Source organism: Phasianus colchicus, chromosome 20, assembly GCF_987193195.1.
Source record: "Phasianus colchicus chromosome 20, bPhaCol1.hap1.1, whole genome shotgun sequence".
Classification (NCBI taxonomy): Eukaryota; Metazoa; Chordata; class Aves; order Galliformes; family Phasianidae; genus Phasianus; species Phasianus colchicus.
In genome coordinates, this window is record NC_143455.1 from 5,279,237 (window position 1) to 5,300,554 (window position 21,318).

A 21,318-nucleotide genomic window follows, 5' to 3' on the forward strand; every position below is an offset into this window, starting at 1 on the left:
GTAACACAGTACTTTGTCTCTACTTTTTATATAGTCCAGTCACAGACCAGTTATTATCATTATTTTTTTTTTACTCTCCTACACACTCAATTAACAGCTAATGAAAAAATACTTACTTGTATTACCCACAGCTCTCACAAGGGGGAACCAAAACATTTCAGAGCACTGCTCCCCTATTGACTCACTTCAGTCAGTGAGAGATGGCCTAAGAACCTCCAGCTGCCAAATTAAGCTGGCTGCGACTTTCTAGTCTTTTACATGAATAAATAAATGCCTACAAAAGCACTTCCTACGTTTTTGTGACAAGTCTTTATCAAAGGTGTTGTCGCTGTTATTAAAGTTTATTTTGAAGTTTATCCTATGTGCTTTTCTCTCTCATCCACTCAAGACTCTCGGGTGACAGCAGCTCACAGGTGAGGATGCTACACTCAGCCACGCTGAGTGACACAGCCCTGACACACCTACAAGGCCCCAGAGCTGCTGCAGCTCCTTTCACAGGCTGAAGAACTCCAAGCCAACAACTCCACACCAAAGCATACACCGAGCTTGAGCAGTGCCAGTGAGTTAAGCAATCACAGCTAAATGCTTTGTCTGTCCAAAAGAGGCTGTAAGGGTTTTTGTCTGGAGAGAAAAAACCCATCATCTCTGCCCTGGCTATGAACTGCTTTGGGCCACAGCAAGTCAGAAACTGTTGCTGCCACCTAGTGGGCTCAGTGCTGCTGGCAAAGGGATGCTCACTCTCAAGACAGCGTAGTGAAGAGGCAGGAGGTTTCTATTTATAATGGAGGATTCCTCCAGGAGGAGCTCTACAGGATGAAGCAGCAGCAGCCTATCGTGATGCACTTGACTGAATTGCAAACTCCTCTTTTCCAAGAGCAGAGCATAAGATCTTTTCCTCAGAAATGATATCACTGGCTCACTTCAGGAAGAAAGTACCTGAAACAGTAACATCTAGGCAGGCTGACAGCACTGAACGGCTTTCCTTTTTGCACCAGAATTCCTGCACAGCACTTTACCTCAGAAGTCAATTAACCAAAGACATCACACGAACCACTGTTTTCACTTTCAGTACCTGAGTCATAGAAAGAGCACTGTCACAATCTTACAGCTGCACATGTGCAGACCAGGATTTCTGTTGTTAGAATGTTCCCTCTAACAGCACTTCCTTCATAGTTCATCCAAGCTGCATCTCTAACCAGACCAGAAGGCAACGTACAGCAGCCTATAAAACACCTCCAACCTGAGCAGAAATTTGGTAGCTTGAGATCAGGATACCTAGAAATTAAGTTTTAACACAAAATTCCAAACACTCAAAAAATAAACTTTTCAACCCTGCTGTTTAATGCACTAGGAATAATAACATTTATTATTATTATTAAAAAGATGAACAATAACATCTGTAGTCAGTTGCCAGACCAGTCAGGGCTGGACCCAAATTCTCAGCTTACCTTATGGATAAAATGAATGCAAAGCTGCAATGACTTCAGAAAATTCAGTGCATGTCTCCTTTCATTAACATAAAGCACACACACACACACACTTGGGCTGCCAACTTTAATCCCTTTATAAAAGGAAAATGGGAATAAATGCACTTGCAGAGCAGCACCTGGATTGACTGTTTTAAGCTCTGCTCCAGGACTTGCATGGTATTCTATGGCATTTATCTATGCTGCCAGAAGTGGCTGCTGCAGGTGTTGGGAAACCATCACACACTATGGCAGAATGAGCAGAGCAGCAGCAGCATTTACATAAGGAAGAGATTTACTGCTATGATAAGGTTGGATCCCAAAGCCAGGTCATGCACAAGTGGAAACACATCAGGAAACAGTCTTTGAAAACAGAGACCAAAGAGAAAAACATAGATCTACATACATGTAACACCCTAAAATAAAGGCCTGAGACTGAATGCATGGAAACAGTGCCACATGTTTAGGTGTATGTCAAAAAAAAAAGAAAAAATCACTAAGAGTTTCTCAAAAGAATCACATCTCCAAGCAGAACTCCAGTTCCATAATTGAGAGCAACGCACTTCAAAGAGTTTATTTGAAATAAAGAGAAAGCACAGCATTGCTCAGAAACAAGGCAATACTCTCCTACCAGTGAAATTCATCTCAGATCACTCCTGCCTGTTCAGCTTAATACTATCTGTTTTTTGCAGCTCAGAAACAAGAAAACTAACAGCAGCTGAACCAACCTCAAATCAGCATCTGTATAAATAATCTGCCAACACTCTATGGAGTGACTGATAAAGGAGAAGGGAGAATTCTAGTAAACCTGAAATGATGACCCATTGCAGGGATGCCGTTTTGAGAAAGAATTTCTTTTCAAGGAGAACTGAAGTTATTGGAATATTCATATTATTCATCATCAGCCCTTACCCTCTCAATCCAAGCACAAAGTGAGGGAGGCAGGAACAGTTTGTGAAGCTGAGCAGTTTGTGGGTGTGACACTGGACAAAGTCCCAGAGGGACCATTTCTTTTGGTAATGCATGAAGTTTATCACATGTTGGTGCTCATTCTGGACTGGCTGTTAGCTGGAGTAAGTTCCCCTTGGCTACCTTCTCTCGGAGGAGACTGCAACAAAAAGACCAAAACACATCCTAGTTAGTGATAACCCTCAGGGTCCTTCCAAACAGACCAAAGGAAACACACACAGGTGGCAAAAAGCAGGATAACAGCAGAAGAAGAGTACACTCCCACATACATAGTGACAAAATTGCAAAAGCTTTGCGTTTACAATTTCTACAGTTCAAGTTCACAGTTCCTATACAAGTGGAACCAGAAGCTTTAAACCACTCTTTGTTTCCTACATACAAGGTGCTGCTGGCTGCTGAAGTTGAATCTTATCTGGCACTTGGTTATCTCAGAGATGAATGTACTACAGAATTTAATACATTTTGTGTCCTATCCTCCCCCTATTGGCATTCTTTGCATCCTGGAAGGAATACTGCAAACAATTAATGCATTATTTTATTTCCTCTACTAAAAACGTTGATTCAAGTTTCTTTGGTTTTGGTAAGATAAAAGGTATGTGTATCATGAATTGGGCAGAATGAATTGGAATCAAACTGAAGCACAATAACTTCAAAGGACATCCTGAATTGTAGTTTAGTGTACTGGCTAGAAATTCTTGTTTCCTCTTCCCATTTCATATTTGATATCATCACCATTTGTCCACCTGTGGCAAGAGTTCATCCATTTCCCTGCTGAATCTTCAATGTACCAATCCCAACAGTTTCTGGGGAAAATGATAATACTAACTGTATCACTGCCCTGAATCCTATGCACCATGGCCATACCTTGACATGTATCTGGTTGCGCAGCACTGCAGCTCGCAGGATCATGGCTTTGGCACGTCGCTGGAACTCTTTGCCCATGAGTAAAGACTTCTCAAAAGTTGTGCTGCGCTGGTCTACATCTCGAGCATAAAGAATCTGCAGCCAATACAGAAATTGTATGCAGGAGCTACGACAGGGCTCCATAGCAGAAAGCCTTTTCTGCACTATGGAACAAAGCTGGTGTATCATGGAGACCAGCCCTACTAAGAACACCATTCATAGCAGATGAATGCAATCTCAAAGTATCCTAGGAACAGAGAATTTTTCAATCTCAGGACAGCTGTTCAATCCACAATCAGATGCACTCACCTTACTGTGTGAGTCTATTCGGGCATTGATCAGTCCCTCCAAAATCAGCTGAGTAAGTTCATCTTCCAGAGCAGCCACTGTGGTATTAAAAGCAGTTGCCATCTTGTGCATATCTGCTGACACATAGGGGCTGAAGTACTAGGAACAAGAAAATATTCAGTTACCAAGGGGACTCCTCATCCTCTGAAGCACTATGGAAAAACAGTGACACAGAGATGGCTATCTCACTGCTTTTCCACCTCTTAGGATTACAGCAACAATTACCTGAATCAGGGCACGATTTCGAATTTGAGTATAAAGTGTCCTGACATGAGGTGCAAGGTACATATCCAGCAGCAGGTTGTCCTGTGCAAAAATACACATCAGAAGGTCAGGCACAGTGTAGAAAAAATATATTATTCCTATGTTCTTTTTTAAGGATATTAATATTCACTGCAGCAAGGCAAAAAAAAAAAAACAAAAAAAAAAAAACAAAAAAAAACTTAATACATTTTAAAGTGTAAAATGTAAAAGTTTAAAAAATTGCATAATTTCTTCTCACCATCTGCACCTAAACTACTCTCCAGTTCCATCTACCACGTCAGGAGGTAGAAGACACCACAGAAAAGATGAACAGGAAACACTTAGTTACTGTTTCTCACAAAAGACATGGGGAAGGAAACTGTTGGAGTCTGTTCTTGCACCTCTCCCCTGCAACTCACCTTCATCTCATCCAGCATCTTCAGGCATGAAGCATATTTAGATTCATAAAACTTGAAGATGATGTCACGAACCTGTGGCTCCAGCTCCAAAAACAATTTGAAGGAACTACAGATAAACATGGCAGTGATCAGAGCTTGAATCCCACCACTTCACACCCCACAACCTCATCACTCCAAAGTGCAAGATCACAAATCCCAACTATCATCTGGACATTCCAAGAACTGACTCCCTAACAGACCAGAGAGCCCCTGTGCAGGAGGGCTGGGAGCCTGGAAGACAGAGATGTAACATCAGAGCTGTTGTAAAAGAAACCAGAAGAATTTTATCAAGCCAAGTAGCAGAAATTGAGAACTCAGAATCAAGCTACACAACCAGAAAACAGAGGCCTCATTTGTGAGTGCACAGCACTGTGTCCTAGCCAGCTTTGTGATCCCCCACAAAGCACAGCCTTACACTGAACACAGCACACACAATGCAAACTCAATATACAACAGCCTTGGGAACACGATCTATCTTAAGTCTGAGAGACCTTCAGAATGCACACTGCTTCTCAGTGCTCTCCCAGTTCTCCATCCCATCCCTGGGACCTCGTCCTACGACTCAGCTAATAAAACAGGCAGGATAACAACCCTTTTTCCACATCACCTTAAAATTATTGTTTCCATACCCTTAGTTGTAATGAATTCAGCAGCACAGTCATTCAATCTATAACACACAAATATCTATTTTTCCAAAGCCTGTAATTCTATTAACCTCGCATCTATCATTGTTAGAATACATTTTCAGTTGTATCAACCATTAAGCTCTATTTATATGACTAGCATAGATGTAATATCAAGGTGAATGGTCCAACAGCTGCCTCTTACAGGACTCCATCACTCCGAGTACCTGATCTGCACCACTAATGGTGACAGAAAGCAGGGCTGTGCAGATGTTGGATTTGACACAAGTTGGAAATTTGTTAGAGTACCAGCTATGATTAACCACTGTGTTTTGACAGGGAAACTTCACCTAACACTAAAGCCAAATCACAGTTCAGTTATTGTCTCTCCAGCATGAGAGCTACTAATTTTTCCAGAATCCATAAAATAAAGTGCCATACCTACAAAGGATGTCCCGTGGCTCCTGACAAACATCACCTACCTGCTGGAGATAACATTCCGCTGCAGTTCCTGACGATCAAAGGTAGCGAGGGCGCAGAGACCACCATACACAGCTACATTGCTGGGAGATAACAGCTAGAGAGAGAGATTGAGAGAGCACGCTCTGAATGGCAACACTGTGACTGACTAATGAAATGGCAGAAGGTTGAAATTAAGTATCTTACTCTAGGCCTTTTCTTTACCCAATAATGATATCAGTCTTTGTCAAACGCAGTGGAACCACAGCATGCTCTCAGGTACTCACCAGAAGCTGAGCTGTGATGTCCACTGCTAAGAGCAGAAGTCAATTCCAGCAGCCAGTCTTTTGACCAGGTATGACAGGTACACAGATTTCACAGACAATACTACATGCCCTAAAGCAGACCTCTCACAGCACTTAGGGCCAGACTTATTTGTTCAGTTGTGGTTTTTTGAGGCTTTTTTCTTTTTTTTTGTAAGAGATGGTTCACAGTACCACCAAACCATACAGGAGTGCTGTGAGGATAACTACAGTACCTGAATTTTACAAACTACTATTCAGAAGAATTACATTCCCTCCAAGCCCATGCAGGTTCCTCATGGTCCTCACCTCAGGGAAATCACAGTGATCAAATGATGCCAACAAGAAGCACTTTGCTGCCTGTTTGTATTTCCGTGCAGCTAGTTCAGCCAAGCCTGGACATCAAGAAAAGATAATTCTCTGTTTATGATGGAATGCAAGTTAGGAAAAAAAAGTATGAAATCTCTCATTGTAAAAACTGTAAAAGGGAGCAGAACATGCACCCCTAGAGTTGCTAATGCCTCCTCTATTGAAGTGAAGCATGATTCTCAGACAGTAACCAGCACTCTTTAAAATACATAAATGAGAGTTCCATCTCATTAAGCTTTATTAAATTTTGCATTTCTGGTGAGAAAATAAAGTTTATTGGATATGAGAGAACAAAGTAAATCAAGCGTATTCTGTTGTTTAAGATTCCTATGGACAAAAAAGAAGAAAACCAGGCATTAGAAAAAATAGAAGCAGCTGAAGGATTCGCTCACCTGCTGCACATTTCAGCTTAGTGAGAATTGCTTGTGTCTGGCTGTCTCTTTCTCCTCTTTGCTACAGGATGAGAAAAAGCAGTAGTGAACAAGCAGCTTGAAAACCATTTTGATTATATCCTTGAGATATTTCACCCTAGTAACTGACTTGCAGATCTCAACTGCAAGATAACTTCACCTATCAACCTCAGGAAACATGGAACAAACTGAGGACAAGAAGTCTCTCTGCTTTTGCCATGAGCAAGATTTCCTTCATGAATATCATGGCAGATAATTAACAATGAATCTCGAAAGGAACAGTATAGAATAGTGACTGGATTAGAGGAAGAATAGACTGTAAAATGAAGGAAGTCTTAGAGGGAACAATTGGTAAAAGGGGAAATTGAATAACCTATTTTACAAACTTTGGAGACTGAAAACAAAGGGAAAATTCATGCAAATTAAAAAGCAGGACCTTACTTCTGCAATTTCTGGCGTAGACTCAGCCTTGCTTACATAGCTCAGAACATGAGACCAGTTTTGGAGGTAGACACTGACCTGCAGAGAGCCAGGAACAGCATAGAATAGGCATGAATAAATGGTGTTTATCAACAAATAAGATAACTGTGGACATGAAAGGTGCAGGTGGGCTCCATAGCAGATATCAGGACTCCACATACCACTCTCTGCAGGCCTTCCTACCTTGATGACATTGAGACACATGTTGATCACATGCTTAGCACTGGTGCAGTAATCCCGGGCTCGTGAGTAACACTTGAGAGCGTTGCTGAGGTCCCCACAGTCAAGGTAATGATCACCTAAGTCATCATGGCCTCTCCTGGAGCACAGGAATTAAAATAGTAATGAACTGCGTGCTTAGAAAGAGCAGGGGAAAAAGGGATACTGAGTTTGTTCTGAACAAGTAACTCAGCACGCTGACCTAAGGCACTGAATGCAGCTGACATTCCGTGTTAGGTGCCTGGAGGAGCAAAATGCTCTTCCTTGCTCCAGCAGAGCCTTCTGCATCTCACCTGATACTCTCTTTGATGGAGTTCCCTTTGTAATTTTTCAGATCTGTGTCAAGTTTCTCCAGTTTAAGAAGAGCTTTTTTGCGTGTAGCTTCAACCCAAGCTGTGTCAAGAGGAGGAGGTTCAATTCCACTATCAGGGACAGCATCAGGTGTATTCTGCAGCTCTCTGAAAGAGTTTGATCTGATTAATGCCCTGCAAACTTTTCTGAACAAATATCTGAAAAGTACCTACCACTGTTTCCTTAAGAACAGTACCACCACATGCACCAAACAGAGCAAAGAGAAAACAAAGGCAGTAGGGAACGAAAGAAACAGAAAGAAAGAGAGAGAAGAAAATATTTAGATGAGGTTTTAATTCATTAATACAAGAGCATCTGTGGTTTTAGACTGAGACAGGGGAGGTTTAGGTTGGATATTAGGAGGAAGTTTTTCCACACAGAAGGCAGTGAGGCACTGGAACAGGTTGCTCAAGGAGGTTGTGGATGCCCCATCCCCAAAGGTATTCAAGGCCAGGCTGGATGTGGCTCTGGGCAGCCTGGGCTGGTGGTTGGTGACCTGCACATAGCAGGGGGTTGGAACTGGCTGATCATTGTGGTCCTTTTCAACCCAGGCCATTCAGTGATTCTATGATCTAGAATAACCTTCAATTCCATAATTTGCCTAGGAAGTGCTCATTAATACCTGAAGCAGTTGCAACGATTAAACTTTTCTCCATATCTACCTGTAGCCCTTTAAAACACTATGACTTCAGAATGAGATAAGATGTCTAAGGAACGTTTTGGCATTACAAGTTCTCCACAATTAAACACCTGTCTTCAGAGAAAGAGCTCCACAGGTCTGCCGTGCTCTCAGTACCTGGTGGCCTCAGACAGCTTCCTGTGGATTTCTTCATACACATCAACATTGAAAGTTCTCTGGACAAATGACAGAGCCATCTTGAGAGCTTCCACCCGCAGCTGTGGGCAGTGGTCAGCAATAAACTGCAGCCGCTCAATCCGCATCAGACCGCTGTAACTGGATGCATATTGCTCCAAGTCCTGCAGACAGAGCTCAGGCTTAGAAGGTAAAGATGGCAACACTGAATTAAGACACTACAACATGACCCACACAGGATTTCCTGCAGTCTTGGCTCCTACAGGGAGACCAACGTGACTCAGAGATAGAAGAAGTCAGGTAACGTTATTCTGTTTCTCCTTTCTTCAAGTGTAAGTCAATTGTAATGTACTGCAAATTCAGAGGAAATTAATTTCTTTTTTTTCTGTAGTGCTACTGCTAATCAAAGCTGCTCGGTTAATAATCTAACCTGTTAATAATTTTGTCAAAATGTCATCATTTGAACTGAATTTCCCTAAATCAGACACAGTTCTTCCTTTAAAAAAGAAAAAAATCACTTCCAAATGACAATTTGCATTCTTTTGCTCTTATCTCCTTTGAGAACTATAAGGACCTCTTACTCCTGAGGAAGGAACTGAGGTTTAAATCCTGAACATGTAACAATTCTTAAGCCCAGCCCAGAGCTCAGGTTGCCTGTCCACACTTAATTTACATTCCATATCATGTCCATTTAGGCATCCCCATGTGCCTGATGTGCTACTGATGTTAGGGTACCACTTTCCTAACATGATTCTTGCTCGATTCAGTGCCAAGAACTGTCTTGCTCTGAGACTGAAACAAGGACTGCACACACAGCAAATCTGGCTTTAGAATTCCTGCTTTATCAGATGAAGAATCCAAAAATACAAAGGCAGGAACATTCTTTCTTCCACACATTCATGTGTGAGGCTGCATAGCATTGCTGTAACCATGCAGTAATTTCACTTCACTACTCAGTTATTTGAGCATCAGAAGGGAATTATGGTTTTTCACATCACGCAGTTATGGTGAAAATAAAACCACTAAGTTTTGTGGAACGCTTAGATGTTGCAGCAGTAAGAAAGGCAAGAAGGTTGCAACACAATCACTCCATCTCTTTAGCTTCAGAACTGAACTGAAAGGCCAGAAATCAAACAAGGTGCCAGGCCACACATTGACCAAAAAAATAGAAGAAAAAGAGAGATGTCTGTGCAGCAAAGAGTGAATGATCACATGAAGGAAATCACAGAGGGGCTCATCATTATCCTTACCATGCATAAAGAAAATGCATTCATCTCTGAATAACAATTTGATAAGAGGAGAAGTGAAGTTTCTCAGAAAACTGAAAGGAAGAAGCTACATCAGAAATACAGTCCTTCAACCCACAACCAGCACGTACCAGAGTGGGGTTTTCCACCACATAGTTGATATCAGGTGCATTTTGTTGGTCTTCTTGAGGATCCACATCGATCTGCATGGGCTCCACTGCACCCTGGAACAGCAAAACGTGGTCAGACCTGGTTGTTTCCTGCTCAAATGTAATAAGCTGTGACTGGGTGTATTAAAGACTCAGTGAAATACAAACCAAATTTTAGTCATGGAAAGAAGAAGAAAAAAACAACAAACCCCACCACCTCAGTTCTTAGAAAGGTTTAGGATTTTTCTCTACCAACACCATTGCTCAGAATGAAACTTTTCCTAAATAAGCCACACTAATGCTCACCATTGACACAGAGCATTTGACTCAGTTTGGTAGATCATCAAAATACAAGCTGAAGCAATCAATAAATCTGATTCTACAAAGCACCTCAGGGATGCATGCTAAATTCCACATTACACTGCATTTCTCTGCCTTGTGCAAGAGCAGGCATTAACACTCAGCTCATGAAGCTCCAAAACAGTAAAGAAGAGTACCCACAAAAGCTCACCAGACCCCTTGAAAGCTGCTTTAATGCTTAGAAGTAAAACTCTGAGGTGGGGGAGGAAGAGAAGACAACTGTTACACATTATAAAGTCTAAGGAAACATGAAGAATACAGTGGAGACACTGGAAAAATAAATCTGCACTGTGAAAATCTGCCATCTCTTGAACTATCCTGCTGCTGTTAGAGTGCAGAAGAGCAGCACAGCTCAGAGGCTGGTAAGTAGCAAACATGCACATATCTCAGCACTGATGAAAAACCTCCCAAACCCTGAAGCAAAAATAAATGAAGTTTAGATGAGTTTGCTTCCTAGTTTGCTATTTTCTCCTTGAAAGAAAGAGAAGGGGAACCCAAAGGAAAGTCTGATTGTTCAGATCAGCAACTCAGAAAAAACGGTGCATAAAGCCAGTTAAGTCACTGTGCTGAGACCATTATTTTTTTTCCATTTGCATCCATCTTTTTTTTCTTATAACAGTCAAGTTGCTTTTTTCACACTGCGTTTGCCTGGCATAGCAAAAATCTGACCCCAACACCTTAGGGATCACTATTATGGAAACTACCAATAACTGCAGCTGGAGAAACCCAAAGATTTATACAGAATCACAGAATGGTTTGGTTGGAAGGAACCTCAAGGATGATGAAGCTCCACCCCACATACAGGGCCACCAACCTCCACATTTCATACCAGCCCAGGCTGCCCAGGGCCCCATCCAACCTGGCCTTGAACACCTCCAGGGATGGACGGGGCCACAGCCTCTCTGGGCAGCTGTTCCAGCACCTCACCACTCTCATAGCAATGAGCTTAACCTCACTAAGCTGGCAGGTCAGCACTCTGCCTTCCTCCCTAAACTCCCAGGCACAGAAAAACACAAAGAGGCCACAAGCCCCACTCAGACACACAAACTCAGACGTTTTCAAGCTAATCCCTCATTCTGAAAGGAAGAGAGGAGGCTTATTTAAGAAATCGCACAATTTAAATTAAAAAAAGGTGCTCTCTCGCCACGATTCTGAGCCCACGGGAGCGCCGTGGTTCCAGCAGGAACCTCGTAACACAGCGAGCGGGGCGCAGCCTCCCGCAGCACCTGGAGGAAGGCACTACCGGAGGTACCGAAGGAGCCGCCCCGACCTCTCCGTGCCCGTTAAAGGATGGAAGCCGGGCGACTCGCGGTGCGGACACAGAAGGGCGCCGAGTCCCTTCGGGTTCACCCGCGTCCCGCAGCGCCCTCCGCTCCACTCCGCCCGCGGTTCTACGGCACCTTCTGCCCGCCCGGCCCCGCCTACGACGCCACAAACCGCCGACGGCCGCTCGGTTGGAGCCGCTCCACGCGACGCGGGCGGATCTCAGCGAAACGACGGGCGGCTGCAACGCCCCGACCGCGAGAGCGGAGCCGCCCGGGAGCGCGACGGAACCGCGGCGCTGGGCCGACGGGAAAGGCCGCGGCGCTCCGCACGGAGGCCGCGGAGAGACGGGAACGGAACCGGCCGTCGAACGCCGCGCAGAAACGACACCGAACGCGGCCGCAACGGAACGGCGACACCGGGAGCGGCGGGAAAGGGCCGCCTCGCACCTGCAGGTTAAAGACCTGGACGGGCAGCGGCATCCTTCCCTCGCGACCGCCACTTCCGGCCGAGCGCCCCGCCCCCACTGCCAGCGCGGCTTTCACTTCCGGGTCGCGCGGCGCGGCCAGACCGCATCCGACAGGTGAAGCCCTTAAAGGGGCCGCGGCCCGCCGCTCCTCCCCGCTGGCACCGGGCGGCGGCGCGGACGGGCCGGGGCCTCGCAGGGCTCCCGCCGCCCGCGGGGACCGGCGGCACTCGCTAGACCCCTCCGTCCGGCCCGGCCCGGCGCCGGGGCGGCTTCTCGCGCTAGCGGCTCGGCCCGGAGCGCCCGGGCGCTGCCCTCCGTGGGCTCCGCCGCGTCCCGGAGCCGTCCGGTGGAGGCCGCGGGGGAAACCGGCCGCGGGACTCCCGGTGGCCATGAGGCGGGCGGGCGGCGGCGGGGCCGCAACATGAGCGGCTCCTGCCTGGGGCTCCGCAGAGCCTGCTTCCTGCTGTCCGTCACCGCCGCCGCCGTCCTCCTCCTGCTGCTGCCCCGCGGGCAGCCCCCCGCCGCGCCCCGCCGCCGCCCGCCGCCCGCCGGGCCCAGCAGAGCCGTCCCGAAGCGGGAGGCGCGGCCCGCGGGGAGCGGCGCGCCCGGGGAGCGAGGCGGCGGCTCGGGGGCCGTCGGGGGCGGCCGGGGCGTCGGCGGCAGCCCGTGGCCTGCGAGGAGGGTCCGCCTGGGGCCGCCCGGCGGCTCGGGCAGGGAGAGCCTGGAGCTGAAGGACATTTTTATTGCGGTGAAAACGACGAGGAAGTATCACAAGACCCGGCTGGAGCTGCTGTTCCAAACCTGGATCTCCCGAGCACGAGGGCAGGTGAGTGACGGGCAGAGATTCACGGCGGCTGATCCACGCTGGGCCTGGATGCAGCTCAGTCTGTGAGGCTTTGGAAAACAGGCCTGACGGCTTCGTCAGAACGTATTGTTGAGGTCGTTCTCAGCGAGGCTGCTTTCTCACTACCTGAGTCCACGCAGAAACCGTGTTTTGAGGACTGGGAAAAGCGCTGTGTGGTAGCGTGAGATCTTTGGTGCTGATGTTGGTTTAGATGCCAGTGTTTGGGGTGAAGTCATTCAGTAATTGAGGGTTTTATAGAGGCTGACACAGAACCTGTTCCCTTGCTGAAGGATTTCATTACATTCTAGCATCTTAATGGAGTTTTGCCCAGCAGTTGGTTCAGGGCAGGGTTACTGTCCAAGAGTTTCTATTCTGACTTTCATTCTTTTCCTTTTAGCTTGCTTAAGAGTTGTGGATGGCTCCCAGCCACACAGAGGAGGTGAAGTTGCAGAGGAAAATATTCTCAAATAAGATGGTCATTCATTTTGGAAACACTTTATCTGTACCCTGGGATAAGGAGACCAGTGTTTCAGGTGTTTTTCAGAAATAGTTTCTTCTAGTTTGCAGTTTAGGAACTTCTCCAGTAAGAAAAGAGCTGAAGGTGCTGGGGTTTCCCCTACAATAGCAAACATGAAATAAATCCATAAGACAAAATAGTGTTCTGACAGGTAATTGAGCAAAGAAGATGCTGGTTTTGGAAGTCCTTAATTATGGACACGTTTTTCTCCTAACCCATTTTTGCCTTCTGCAGACATTCATATTCACAGACTGGGAGGATCGAGAGCTGCGCCTGAAAGCAGGTGAGCTGTGTGGCACAGAAGGGTGCTGTCTTATAACTGAGTTTTGTATTGGTCATACTTTCCCTAGAAGTCCTTATTTTCATGCTGTACAAGCAATTAGGGAAGTTAAGATAACAGAAAATGCTGTGCCTACTTACCACCTGGACAAAAGGCTTGGAGATTCCTGAATACTTTGTTCACCTTTGCATATGCTTCCTTCCTGTTAGTAAGCTTCAGTCTCTCTGGTCCAAAGCTATATTAGGTGCTTCCTTTGCATACAGTCTCATAGCCATGTTTATACACCCTGCCATCTAACCACATATCTGAAGAAATTCAGAACTCACCTGGATGTTTTCCTCTGCAGCCTATTTTAGAGAACCTGCTGGTTCTAGACGATCTCCCTTCCACCCCCTCAATTCTGTGATTTTTATATACTTGACAACTTTATTCCATATGCACAGCCTGTGAGCTCTGCTTGTCCTATCATTTACTCTCCATGTGTACACAGTATGCAGTTTCAGTAAACTGTAATAGTGCCAAATGTATACTTGGTCTTTTTTGGACCATTCATTCTTCCCAAACTTGATGGGGCTGATTTTTTTTTTTTTTTTCTTTTTCCCCTCCATAGGGGATCATATGATCAACACCAACTGTTCTGCTGTCCACACCCGGCAAGCTCTGTGCTGCAAGATGTCTGTGGAATATGATAAATTCCTAGAATCTGGACAAAAGTAGGTGTTGTGGTTGACTTTGTTTCTTTCAGCTGTGTTAGCTAAATCAGAGTGATGAGCATAAGGAAGAAAGTACAGCAGGAAGCAGTGCTTATAAACAAGGATCATCTGAAACCTAGCAAGGCTTCAGCATCTCTGCAGATTTAGGATCTATGGGTGGTTTCAGCTTTCAGGTTGTGTTTTTTGGGATAATAGGATATGCTATTTCTTCTAAGCTTGAAAGCCCACAACTCGGCTGTAAAACTGTAACTCATTTCTTTGTCAGCTCTGCAGTAACTTTGTTGCTGTTTTTGTTTATTTGAAGGTGGTTTTGCCATGTGGATGATGACAACTATGTGAATCCACGGACTCTCTTGCGTCTCTTATCTGCCTTCTCACCTAGCCAGGATGTCTATGTGGGGCGACCGAGTCTGGACCATCCCATTGAAGCAGCTGACCACGTCCAAAGCGATGGATCAGTAAGCAGCTTTACAGTTAGGCTGAGAATCATCCTGAGCCTTTTAGATTTTTAAAACCGTGAGAATTGATAGGTCCACCATAAAAATAAATGACTTAATGTGCAAGTAATGGCCGTTGTCAGAGACAGAGTGCCAGGTTAAATGTACCTTTGATCTGACCTCACGTGCTTATGTACAATAGAGTTGTCTCCTGGGTGGATGTCTGCTTCTCTTCCTTTGCTCACTTATGTTGGTGATCTCCCTCACACTGAGGTGAGTAGGGCCTCCTCTCCACCTTGACTCTTCCTTTTAATTGTTTTTGGGGGCTGATACTTGTTGCTTTGTTGTGGTGGTGGTGTTATGGTTCTGTTTTATTTTTGAAGGGTGGGGCTGTTGAGAGCAGTATCCCACTGTTACCAGCTTGAGCCAACCTCAGATGGGTGATAGATTCTCTGGGTATTGAAGGCCTAGCACTTCCAGCACTGCTTGGTTACTATGTTTCCAGGACATAGAAGCAAACGTGTCTCAGTTACAAGGTTCATGAGCTGAAATACAAGTTTTCGGAGGTCCTCTCTGCTAACAGGCCTGAAAATAAATCAATTCACTAGCCAGAAAGTCAGTTATAAAGCACCTTGTTAGGAAAAACTGCATAACATAGCAGTCTCCCTGGAGCCAAGCATCCAGCAGAACAGCTGTGATTTCCTCAGGAAGATTGAACTGACTGTGGTCTTTGGCTAGAATCATCAGGGGACATCTGGAATTTGTTAGAAGTGGCACTGTAGTTTCCCACTTCACATGTGCTCTATCAGTTGTGTAAACCTGATGGTATGCCTGCTGTCATTTTCAAGGTGGAATTTAATTAGAGAAAACAGCTAATCAGGCTTTCAGCAGCCTGCAAAAGCAGAATTAGTATTGTTCTGACTCAAGTGCAGTCTGATATCTAGTGGAGCCTCAAGTTCTCCTTGACCAGCCAAACAGAGCAAAGCTGATTATCAGTAACTAGTGTGTGTTTTTTTTGTGTTTTTTCCTTGTTGCTTCTTCAGAAGACAAGCGTGAAATTCTGGTTTGCCACAGGTGGAGCAGGATTCTGTATCAGCAGAGGTCTTGCTCTGAAGATGAGTCCCTGGGCCAGGTAAACACTCCTCCTAGCTGAGCTCCATTAATATGTGTTTGGTAAACTTTAAAGTGTGTTTGATCTTGTCTCCTGTGCTCTCACAGCCTGGGTAACTTCATCAGTACTGCAGAAAGAGTGCGTCTTCCTGATGACTGCACGATTGGCTACATCATTGAAGGGCTGCTTGAAGTAAAGCTGCTGCACAGCCCATTGTTCCATTCCCACCTGGAAAATCTGCAGAGACTACAAGGCGAGTCTGTGCTGCAACAGGTAGGACTAAGCCTCATGTCCTGTTCCTGTAATCACACCTCAGACTGATCAGAAAGCAGCCTGTGAATCAACTTAGTACGTGTTGGCAGAGAATGATGTCTACAGAGCAGACAGCTGTATCCTGTTAAATTCCTTCATTTAGGTACAAAGCATACTTCCTCCCTGGACAGTTTGGTCATTATAGATGTCCTCTCTTTCAGGGATATGTTTTTTTACACTACTACATCTAAATATTATGTTCTCCATGTTGTCCATTTGAGTTTCCAATAGACACAGTAGCAGCAGTTGCAGAAGAAGGCAACATTTAGTGGACCTGCTGTATGAGAAAGTATTGCTAACAAATAATTCTGTCTTCATTCATGCTGCTGAACAATACAAGAATCAGAGCTATAGCAAGTATTTCTTCAGTAGCTAAGACATAACTAAATGTCTGATCATTTTTAAGACTGACTTGCCTGAATCTCAAGAAATTAATCGGGATAAATCAGACCCAGGTTTGTTTGTTTCATTTCTTAAATTACTGGGATAGCAGCAGTAGATGGAGCTATGAGGCTATCCTGGTGCTTTGTGTCTCTCTTACCAATTGACAGCTATGAACAAACAAAAGTGTAGTTTTGCTCCTATAAAATGCTTGCTTGTGTTTTCTTGGCAATATTATTAGGCAGTGCAGATGTACATTTGGGACATGGTGTAACCTCCTTCATATGAAGGACCTTAAGTGTGGGCTGAATCTGACCTCTTTTTGGTCATCAAGGTTTTCCTGAGGCTGATAGCTTGCTCAAAATGCAGGTCTGCAGTTTGACAAAGATAGCCTTCTTGTACCTGCAGATTTCTAAATACAGTGCTTGCATGCAGGAGTAGCAATGAATTGAAATTCCAGGGGTCAAAACTTTGTTGCCAAGTTTGGCTGACAGCAGTCCTTTGCATGCCATTTAACATCTAAATGCTTCTCTTTTCCCTTTTTGCTAAGACACTGCTACTGCAAACTTCAGATTGTGCTTGAGGAAGAACAGATGCTATTTAGTAAAGGTAGAGACATTAGCAGGATTGGTGCCCTTACAGAACTGGGTTGTAACTCATCTGGTCTATGAAGGCAGTGAAATGTTAGCTCCTTCATTTATTTTCCCTGCTTGCCTTTTGATGAGCAGTGATCACTTGATAGCTACCATCCAGTGCCAATGTTGCTAGTGTCAAAGCTGACCATCGTTTCTCAGATGTAACCCACCACTCAAATCAGGACCTTTGGAGTGTCTCTTTGTACCTCATTAATAATCATGCTATCCCTATTCTGTTTTTCTGTAGTAGTATCAGTTTGAGTTTTTATTTGCTTTTCCAGGTAACTCTAAGTTATGGGGACCCCGAGAACAAACACAATGTTGTGAGTGTGGGAGGAGTGTTTGGACTTCAGCAAGACCCAACCAGGTAAGTGTCCACTTTCAAGACAAGATCTCCCTGTCTTGTTTATGTTTTTCAACTGCAAGATGATCAAACTCACTTATGGGATTATTTTTCTCATGCCAGATCTTATCACAGTGGGTAGAGCCACCTTCTCTGCTGTATTAGGCTGCTGCACATTCACTACTAGCATGTTCCTGGTCTGGAGAATTTCAGTCTCACTTTTATTTTTTCCCTTCACAGATTTAAATCTGTCCACTGTCTTCTCTATCCTGACACTATTTGGTGCCCCAATAAGAAGATGTCATAACTTTTGACCAGTCATTGACACCTTTATCCTACCTACTTTGCATAAAACAGGAGTTGTGATGAGCTATTTTTTCTTCTGGGACACAAACAGACATATCTATGAAGGAGGTAGACTTTGTACAGAAGCAAGACTGACTGGGTAATTATGGCAAGAAGGCATTTATTCAGCTGCAGCTTGGGACATTCCAAAGAAGATCTATTTTTTGTTCTTTGGTCCAGTGGCTCTTCATATGATGGCTCCAGTCATAGCTGTACAAGTCACTTTATGGTTTCATCTGATGTCACATGAGCCCTGTCTATCATGTCAGTCTGTGCTCAGATACGTCCTAGGCAAATGCAGTACTTAGAATGATAGCATTCTTACTACAGTTAGCAGCTTTCAGAGGCCGTTGTCTTGAAGCTGGAATGTTTAAGCAGACTGCAGTCCCCATGGTGATGGGGGGGAATGAAGTTTTTGCTTGTCTTTTTTGTGAACACGACTTAAGAACTTCTGCGGCCTGCCATATTATACCTCCTCCTCCTGTGAGCTGAAACACTGTCTGTTTGTAAACACCAGAAGTCCAGGAATTCTAGGATGGACAAGGGTGAAAGCCTTTGTCATGGGAAAAACCCTGTGTAAGGGTAAACTGACTCAGGACTGCATAAGAGTTGCTTACAGTGCACGTTCTTCCCAGCAGTCTTAGTGTACCTCCCATGGAGGTGATTGTCAGACTTGGCATTCTTACCACTGAATGGCAGTGGCTGTTGAATATGATGGTGGTCTGCTAGGTCCAAGACTATTCCCTTGGTATTTGATACTGAAGAAGTATTTGCCAGACTAGTTGGTAACTGTTTCTCCTCCTTTGCCCTCAGCAGGTTAGATGAGCTAGAGCACGCCCATAGGGTGTTTCATCAGCCAGTTTTTGAAGTTGTGCTGTATCCTTTACTGCCTGTGAGGGAGGAGGATGCTAGATAGCTGTAGCGCCGAGAAGGTTTTTGATGATATCATTTTGAGGTCTTTTAATGGTGTGTTTGTGGTTACCCCACTTCAGCTTCTTGAGGTAACCTTTTAAGACAAGTGTTTATTTTTACTCTACATCTTAATGTTTCAGTAAGTAATTCTGGCACTTGGTAAAAGGAAACTGTATGCTGATAGAAAAGCAAGAGTCCAATGCTGTAGCAGTATCACCTGCTGCTGCACTATAAATTAAATAAGCTTAGTTTTGAAAGTGGAAGAATTGAAACTCCATACGTTTAGTTTTGTTAATCCCAATTTTGCCTTTATGCAGTCTATACCTGAAGAACAGCATAAAAATGATTTTGTAAAACCACTGAGTACTTTCAAACTCTTCAGAAAATACTTGCAGGCTTAGTGCTAGAGGCTGAATTAAGTGGAGAATAATAGCATGATGTTGTATAACCTGAAACTATGACTAATGGCTAGAATTCGGACCTAGCAAGTTTCAGATTTCTATCAGCTGTGCTGAGCTGTGTATTTCAGCTAGTTGCTTAACTTCTTCCCATTTGAAAAGTGGTATCATGTAGGCAAACACCTGCAGCGTATTCAAGTATGAAATGTAGTGTAGGTGTCAGCCTCCTGTAATATAATATTCTATGCTTTCTGTTTTTAAAGCAAACCTTTCAACAACTGGATACATTGTCCTCTTTGCATGATTTTATTTAATTTTACAGAGGAGCAAACGAGCTGACTACTTGCTACAGTCCAGCAGCTTGTTCTTAAATTTCTTTCCCTTTATCTGCTAAGGCAGTGCTTTGACCATGAGGCACAGGAATAAGAGAGCTGCAGGCAATTGGATCGAAGTCCAGCTAGCACAGTGCCTGTTTCAAAACAGAAATGTCTGTAATACTGACAGCCTGTTACAGAGCATGGAGGACTTGTGGCAGGTAGGTTGTGGGATGTTCTACCTCTCCATTAGGTGTTCTGCTCACTAGAACTGAGATGTCCTGTGGTTCAATGATATGTCATTAATAGCTCTGGAGATTACTGGTATCTATATAAACACTTTTTTAAAAAAACATTTGATGGGTTCTTGTTTTCAACTTCCTCGTAGCAAAAAGTTGTGAAGCTGCATAAGCACTTGGTGAGGTGTCATCCTAAGTTATCTCTGAATTCTGCTGGAGCTTTTCTTCCTCTCCTACTAAGAGTAGCCTCCTGTCAGATACTACAGACAGCACAAGCTGGGTAGTGATTATGTGATAAACTGCAGTTCAAAAATGACAACACTTCATACTGATGGCAGCAAAACTGAGTAGAAGTTCCATACTGCAGTCACTTCCCACCCTAAGTGGAGTTTGCTGCCTCTTTGTCATGCCTAATGCTGGTAGGGTGCTTATGGAGCTGAAAAAGGACTGCATTCTTCTGTATGACAATGCAGGATTGTTTGTGTTCAAGCTTCTTGTAAGGTTTCTCTTGTTCACAATACAGTAGGCTCTGTAGATATACTGGGATGCAGCTTCTTAAACTACTGTCTCATACGTAAAATGATTCTATGAAGTAAATATTTAAGAATGTCAAAAGGTGTGTTTTGTCTTGTCTTTTAATGCATTCTCTTCACCAAAAATGAACCACTACACCCTGTAATCCAGAAAACTAGTCTCCTGTCAGCTTTGTGCTGCCATAGGGACAAAAAGCATATGGGAATTAGATGACTTGGATGTGCAGAGGCAGAAATATGGGTGAGAAGAATCCTTGCAGCTAATTATTTAAGTATTTTAACCAGCTCTATGTCAGAACTTTCCCATTCAGTCTCTGCCACAGCAGCTCTTAAGCATCCTCGGGAAGCAATGGATCAAAGGGGTATTACGAGCAGAGCTCTGTTTCTATCACTAGAGCATGTTAATTGGATGTATAATTGCCTTGCTGCTCTGTTATACGATGTCAGCTCTGCAAAGCAGGAGGCAGCTGGAGCTGCCATGTTCACTACCACTGGAAGTAAGCTGTGGTGTGGGAGTTTAACTCCTTAACAAGTTCTGGACCACTTTTCTGTTGTACCTTGCAGGATGTGGAGCTGATGGAGGGGTCCAGAGGAGGGCTACTAAGATCAGGGGGCTGGAAAACCTCTCCTGTGAGTAAAGGTTGAGGGAACTGGGCTTGTTTAGCTTGGAGAAGAGAAGGCTGGGGGGAGATCTTATTGTGATCTTCCAGTATGTAAAGGGAGCTTAGAAGCAGGAGAGGAATGGACTTTTTATGTGGTCTGATAGCAATATGACAAGGGGGAATGGCCTTAAAGTAAAAGAGAGGAGATTTAGGTCAGATGTTAACACTGGTGAGGCACGGGCACAGGCTGCCTAGAGCAGTTGTGGATGCCCCATCCCTGGAGGCATTCAAGGGCAGGTCAGACACAGCCCTTGGCAGAGGGCTGGAACTATATGCCCTATGCTGGCCTCAGGCAAGAGGATTCTGTGTATTTACAAATGGTTTTTTAGGTACTGACTGTTAGACAAGGGCAGCCCCCAGCTTTTATCAGCAGTTCTGAGCGACTGGGCACAGCTCTTTTCAAGCTTTATTCCAAGCTCTCTTGCTGTAGTGCTTTACAG

General features: G+C 44.5%; 2 protein-coding genes across 8 annotated transcripts; one reads left to right on the forward strand and one right to left on the reverse strand.

Moving 5' to 3' along the window:
- Positions 1–1,338: 1,338 nt before the first annotated feature.
- On the reverse strand, positions 1,339–12,035 carry GPS1 (G protein pathway suppressor 1). 7 transcript variants are annotated; one of them, XM_031599028.2, is made up of 14 exons: positions 11,883–12,035; positions 9,793–9,885; positions 8,397–8,578; positions 7,543–7,707; positions 7,214–7,349; positions 6,992–7,069; positions 6,533–6,593; positions 6,081–6,166; positions 5,493–5,587; positions 4,349–4,454; positions 3,912–3,992; positions 3,648–3,785; positions 3,300–3,434; positions 1,339–2,574 (listed from the first exon to the last, which is right to left on the reverse strand). In XM_031599028.2, exons 1-14 carry the CDS (start codon positions 11,913–11,915, stop codon positions 2,500–2,502), a joined length of 1,464 nt encoding a protein of 487 aa, XP_031454888.1. In that variant the 5' UTR covers positions 11,916–12,035; the 3' UTR covers positions 1,339–2,499. The 7 variants fall into 7 exon arrangements, with proteins under 7 accessions (XP_031454888.1, XP_031454889.1, XP_031454894.1 ...); XM_031599029.2 differs by lacking the exon at positions 11,883–12,035 and adding an exon at positions 11,571–11,835; XM_031599034.2 differs by lacking the exon at positions 11,883–12,035 and adding an exon at positions 11,608–11,630.
- Positions 12,036–12,162: 127 nt separating this feature from the next.
- RFNG (RFNG O-fucosylpeptide 3-beta-N-acetylglucosaminyltransferase) lies at positions 12,163–20,298 on the forward strand. The gene is made up of 8 exons (XM_031599010.2): positions 12,163–12,728; positions 13,498–13,546; positions 14,154–14,256; positions 14,561–14,714; positions 15,737–15,825; positions 15,912–16,077; positions 17,414–17,499; positions 17,716–20,298. The coding sequence occupies exons 1-8, from the start codon at positions 12,324–12,326 to the stop codon at positions 17,780–17,782; spliced, it is 1,119 nt and encodes a 372-aa protein (XP_031454870.1). The 5' UTR covers positions 12,163–12,323; the 3' UTR covers positions 17,783–20,298.
- Positions 20,299–21,318: the final 1,020 nt, after the last annotated feature.